At 46.0% G+C, this 6,545-nt stretch overlaps 1 protein-coding gene across 1 annotated transcript in view; it reads right to left on the reverse strand.

The window, feature by feature from the left end:
* LOC126456358 (juvenile hormone acid O-methyltransferase-like) overlaps window positions 1-2,479 on the reverse strand; it is a 63,459-nt gene extending 60,980 nt beyond the window's left edge. The window contains exon 1 of the mRNA XM_050092112.1: window positions 2,308-2,479. Within this exon, the coding sequence (XP_049948069.1) occupies window positions 2,308-2,460 (153 nt within the window). The 5' untranslated portion in view covers window positions 2,461-2,479. The remainder of the gene's footprint in view (window positions 1-2,307) is intronic.
* Between the last annotated feature and the right edge of the window lie 4,066 nt (window positions 2,480-6,545).

The following is a 6,545-nucleotide window of genomic DNA, read 5'->3' on the forward strand; positions in this document are numbered from 1 at the left end:
GGCCTTTTGCGGAAAAAAGCAGTTGTATGAATATCAAGGGATCAGATGGTAAAGTAGTTCTAAGCAAAGAAGGGAAAGCTGAAAGGTGGAAGGAGTATATAGAGCAGCTAAAGAAGGGTGATGAACGTGAAGGCAGTATTATAGAAGAGGATGTGGGCGTAGATGCAGATGAGAGGGGAGACATGACACTGGGAGAAGAGATACAAACTCTGGGAAGAATTTGACAGAGCTTTGAAAGATCTAAGTCGAATCAAGCGCCCCCCCCCCCCCCCCCCGGGGGGTAGACGACACTCCGTCTTGAGAGAGCCAGCTATGAGAAAACTCTTCCATCTGGCGTGCAAGATATATGAGACAGGCGAAATACCCTCACGCTTCGAGAAGAATGTAGTAAACCCAATTCTAAAGAATGCAGTTGCTGAAAGATGCGAAAATTACGGAATTTTCAGTTTAATAAGTTTTCGTTGCAAAATACTAACACGAATTCTTTACAGAAGAATGCAAAAACTTGTGGCAGCCGACCACGGGGAAGATCGCTTTGGATTTTGGGAGAAATGTAGGAACATATGAGGCAACATTGACCTTTCGACTTATCTTAGAAGACAGGTTAAAGGAAAGATAAACATACGTTTTTAGCACTTCTAGACTTACAGAAAGATTTTGACAATGTTGACTGGAATATTCTCTTTGATAATCTGAAGGTAGTAGGGGTACAATAAACGGAGCGAAAACAAACGGCAGTTATGACAGTCGAGGGGCATGAAAAGGATGCAGTGCTTTGGAACGGAGTGAGACAGGGTTGCAGCCTATAGACGATGTTATTTAATTTGTACATTGAGCAAGCAGTACAGGAAACCAAAGAAAATTTTGGAGTAGAAATACCCGTAAAATTTGGAGAAGAAAAAAAACTTTGAGATTTGTCTACGACGCTGTATTTCTGTCAGAGACAGTAACGGACTTGGAAGAGCAGTTGGTCCGTGTGTTGGAAGGCAAATATAAGATGAACATTAACAAAAGCAAAACAAGGATAACGGAATGTAGTCTAATGAAATCAGGGGATACTAAGGGACTTAGATTAGGAAACGAGACGCTTAAAGAAGTAGGTGAGTTTTGCTGTTTGGACGGACAAATAACAGATGATGGCCGAAGTAGAGAGGATATGAAATATAGAGAGGCAGTGACAAGAAAAGCATATCTTAATAACAATAATTTGTCAACAGCGTAGGTGGATTTAAGTGCGCGCCGCTCATGGTCTAGCGGTAGCGTTCTCGCTTCCCGAGCACGGGGTCCCGGGTGCGATTCTTGGCGGAGTGAGGGATTTTCACTTACCCCGAGATAATTGGGTGTTGTTGTGTCGTCTTCACCATCATCATTCATCCCCATTACGGTCGGAAGAAAGCAACGGCAAACCACCTCCATTAGAACCTTGCCCAGTACGGCGGTGCGGGTCTCCCGCATCGTTCCCCTACGCTCTGTCAAGAAGCATGGGACTCCATTTTCATTTCCATAGATTTGTGTTAGGAAGTTTTTTTGAAGGTATTTGGATGCAGCGTTGCCATGTATGAAGTGAAGCGTGGACGATTAACAGTTGAGAAAAAAAGAGAATAGAAGCTTTCGAAATGCGGTGCTACAGAAGAATACTAAAGATTACATGGGTCGATCATGTAACTAATGAGGAGGTACTGAACAGAAATCGAGAGACAAGAAATTTGTGGCACAACTTGACCAAAAGAAGGGATCGGTTGAAAGGACACATTGCGACATCAACGTATCACCAATGTAGTATTGGAGAGAAGTTTGGGGTGTAAAAATATCGTAGAGGGAGACCAAGAGCTGAATACGGTAAGCGGATCCATAAGGATGTAGGCTGCAGTAGTTATTCGCAGATGAATAGACTCTCACAGGGTAGAATAGCATGGAAAGCTGCATCAAAACAGTCTTCGAATTGAAAACTACGACAGCAACTGTTTTCTTAAAAGCGGGTAATAAGTATTTCACAGCGGCCGGAACACCTGCTCTTAGCACAGGTAGCAGTATTTGGCGAGCAGTGCACCGACAACAAAGCCGCGGTCAGCACGAAATGCAGGGAGCACGGCTGTAGCAGTGAAAGAGTTAAAGCGCATTTACTTGCATTTATTCACTTTTTTTAAAAATGAGCAGCCATTCATTTTGACAAGTGTAACTTTTTTTGTAGGGCTTTCTGAATTTCCAGCACTGATGATAGTTTCCAGAAAGCCACAAAGTTTTCTGGCTCGTCGAAGGGTCCTGGTGAGTAGTAATGTGACGGGAAGGAACTGAAGCAGCGCCTACCTTGCTGGCGATGTCGCCGGGCCCGCAGCCGATGTCTAGCGCGGGCAATGGCGGCTCGGGCCACGTGAGCAGCGGCCACAGCTGGTCAACGTATTTCGCGGCAGTCACCACGAGGTCCGCGCCGTTGCGACTGTACATCTCTGGCTTGTCCATGCTGCTCACCTGTCTGCGACACTCGCCTTCAACAGCAAGATGCTAATGCCTGTACAACAGAAGTGGGCAGGTATAAGCTCAATCTAGCGAAGGTTAGCGGGACAGTAAGTCACGCCAACGCTGAAGTACAGAATTTAACTACATTAAATTTCCTACAAAAAGGCCCTGTTTATCCTTTCTGTAGGTCTAATGCACTACTGGCCATTAAAATTGCTACTCCACGAAGATGACGTGCTAGAGACGCGAAATTTAACCGACAGGAAGAAGATGCTGTGATATGCAAATGATTAGCTTTTCAGAGCATTCACACAAGGTTGGCGTCGGTGGCGACACCTACAACGTGCTGACATGAGGAAGGTTTCCAACCTATTTCCCATACACAAACAGCAGTTGACCGGCGTTGCCTGGTGAAACGTTGTTGTGATGCCTCATGTAAGGAGGAGAAATGCGTACCATCACGTTTCCGACTTTGATAAAGGTCGCATTGTAGCCTATCGCGATTGCGGTTTATCGTATCGCGACATTGCTGCTCGCGTTGGTCGAGATCCAATGACTGTTAGCAGATTATGGAATCGGTGGGTTCAGGAGGGTAATACGGAACCCCGTGCTGGATCCCAACGGCCTCGTATCACTAGCAGTCGAGATGACAGACATCTTATCCGCATGGCTGTAACGGATTGTGCAGTCACGTCTCGATCCCTCAGGTAACTGATGGGGACGTTTGCAAGACAACAACCATCTGCACCAACAGTTCGACGACGTTTGCAAAAAAATGGCTCTGAGCACTATGGAACTTAACATCTACGGTCATCAGTCCCCTAGAACTTAGAACTACTTAAACCTAACTAACCTAAGGACAGCACACAACACCCAGCCATCACGACGCAGAGAAAATCCCTGACCCCGCCGGGAATCGAACCCGGGAACCCGGGCGTGGAAAGCGAGAACGCTACCGCACGACCACGAGATGCGGGCGACGACGTTTGCAGCAGCATGGACTGTCAGCTCGGAGACCGTGGTTGCGATTACCCTTGACGCTGCATCACAGACAGGAGCGCCTGCGATGGTGTACTCAACGACGAACCTGGGTGCACGAATGGCAAAACGTCATTTTTGCGGATTAATCCAGTTTCTGTTTACAGCATCATGATGGTCGCATCCGTGTTTGGAGACATCGAGGTGAACGCACATTGGAAGTATGTATTCGTCATCGCCATACTGGCGTATCGCCCAGCGTGATGGTATGGGGTGCCATTAGTTACACGTCACGGTCACCTCTTGTTCGCATTGACGGCACATTGCACAGTCGACATTACATTTCAGACGTGTTACGACCCGTGGCTCTACCCTTCATTCGATGCCTGCGAAACCGTACATTTCAGTAGGATAATGCACGACCGCATGTTGCAGGTCCTGTACGGGCCTTTCTGGATACAGAAAATGTTCGACTGCTGCCCTGGCCAGCACATTCTCCAGATCTATCACCAATTGAAAACGTCTGGTCAATGGTAGCCGAGCAACTGGCTCGTCACAATACGCCAGTCACTACTGTTGATGAACTGTGGTATCGTGTTGAAGCTGCACGGGCAGCTGTACCTGTACACACAATCCAAGCTCTGTTTGACTCAATGCCCAGGCGTATCAAGACCGTTATTACGGCCAGAGGTGGTTGTTCTGGGTACTGATTTCTCAGGATCTATGCACCCAAATTGCGTGAAAATGTAATCACATGTCAGTTCTAGTATAATATGTTTGCCCAATGAAAACCCATTTATCATCTGCATTTCTTCTTGGTGTAGCAATTTTAATGGCCAGTGGTGTATTTTTCGGGTAGCGAGCGAGAGAATATGAAAATCTCGCGAGTAGTTTTTGAAGGCGGGTTGCATAAAACGGCAGCGGCAGGGACAGCTGACTCACGCTGTACAGCAGCGCGTTTCAAAACCTTCAGTTTTCATTTTCTCTGCCCTGTTTATCGCCAAGTGTCACTTCCTTACAGGTCTACAGGTATCCATGCAAATAATTTCAGAAAAGATTCCCAACATTTAAATTTATGTGTCATATCAACAGATTTCTCTGTCTCAGAAACACTTTTCTCGCTACTGTCGGTCTGTATTAAACACCCTCTCTATTTCGCCCATCGTTGGTCAACTTTGCTTCTCAAATAGGTCAGCTCATCAACTAATTTTAGTGTCTGGTATCCTTAGCTAATTCTATCAACATCCCCTGACTTAATTCGGCTATATTCCATCATCATCGTTTTAATTTTCTTGATGTTCACGTTATAACGTCTTTAAAAGAAGACTAACCTGAAACAAATTGACTGCTCTAGGTAACATACACCTCTAATCATCCATGGGTGCTACTACCTAACTTGTACAGCATGTCTCCCTGCAATTGTACAGTAACGTTATCAATAAAGGAAATAAATTCCTAATACCACCCTGTGATTGTAAAGAACATCATGAAGCGAGATCACTCATGGTCGTTTTGTCATATTAATTCACGTAACACGTTTTAGTACTGATATAACCGTGACTCAAATTGCGAGTTGTATCCTTATTTACGATTACTATCGGCTCTCGCATTCACGAATAATGACGTCTTAAAAACTTTTTATTATTGCATTACTTCATGAGATGCACTGAGGTGAGAAATATCATGGGATAGCGATATGTACGTATACCGATGGCGGTAGTATCGTGTAGACAAAGTAGAAAAAGGCTGTGCACTTACGGAGGTATCATTTGTGCTCAGGTGCTATATGTAAAAAGGTTTCCGACGCGATAATGGCCGCGCGCCTGGAATTAACAGATTTTGAACACGGAATGGTAGTTGGAACTAGACGCATGGAAGATCCCACGCCGGCCGTTGTGGCTGAGCGGCTCTAGGCGCTTCAGTCTCCTACCGCGTGGCCGCTACGGTCGCAGGTTCAAATCATGCCAGGGGCATGGATGTGTATGATGTCCTTAGGTTAGTTAGGTTTAAGTAGTTCTAAGTTCTAGAGGACTGATGACCTCAGATGTTAAGTCCCACAGTGTTCAGAGCCATTTGAACCATCTGATGACCTCTTCGTAGATCCATAGTTGAAATGAAGGACAGTCGGACGCCAGCTGGTATAAATTTACATTAAAAATGAAGAAATTCCTCCAGCTGTATTTAAGGTGTCGATTTTATTTTGGCAACTAGATTCAACGTTGTAACAACGTCATCTTCAGGCCCATACACTTGTTGACGTCAACTGCGTGCGGCTGATACTAGAAATCAGTGGTGAGATTCGGACGTGCTCCGTGTGGAAGGTGGTTAGTAAATGAGTTACTAACCACCTTCTACACGGAGCACACCCAACAACGCAACCCACGTAAACAAGCCTGTGATTACGAATACCTGATCAGCCAGAACATTATGACCAGCGACCTACTATCGATATAAAGTGGTCCAGGCGGTGTTAGCGCCACCTGGCGAAGAATGACTGTTAGTCAGCCACACACTCGGTGCACGTAGTGAGGCTCAGGGTGCTATCCCTGTGGAGAGTGAGGAACGCGCGCGATGTATCTGAGTTTGACTGAGGGCAGGTGATGATGACCCGGAGTCTCGGCATTTGTCGGGTGTTCTAGGAGTGCTGTGATGTGTTTCTTCAACACGTGGAAAAAACGGAGTGAAACCACATGCAGACGTCGTGGGGTTGGACAAACACCCCTCATTACAGATGTCGGACGTCGTAAGCAGGGTAGACTGGTAAAATAAGGCGAACGATGGCGGAACTAACATCAGACTATAATGCCGGGCGGGGTATGAGCGCGCGAAACATGCCAATGTGCTGTGCACAAATGACCACCCTTAAATAAGCAACAGTTTTAAGAACTTCATTCGATAGCTAAGAATATGAGGTGGTTTCAGAAAGAAACCCGGTTGTTGTACGAGCAATGAAACTAAAGTTAAAGCCTTTTTAATTAATCAATCATCGATTAGAAGGCAGCGTGATAGCAGACGGGGATGGAAGGCCAGAGTGGAGGTAGCGTGCCGAAGGGTTACAATAAGAGCCGAGTCGGGCGCGGTAGCCCGGCACGGTGATCTGCAAGACCGTG

The sequence above is a fragment of the Schistocerca serialis genome, chromosome 2 (assembly GCF_023864345.2).
Source record: "Schistocerca serialis cubense isolate TAMUIC-IGC-003099 chromosome 2, iqSchSeri2.2, whole genome shotgun sequence".
In the NCBI taxonomy this organism is placed as follows: domain Eukaryota; kingdom Metazoa; phylum Arthropoda; class Insecta; order Orthoptera; family Acrididae; genus Schistocerca; species Schistocerca serialis.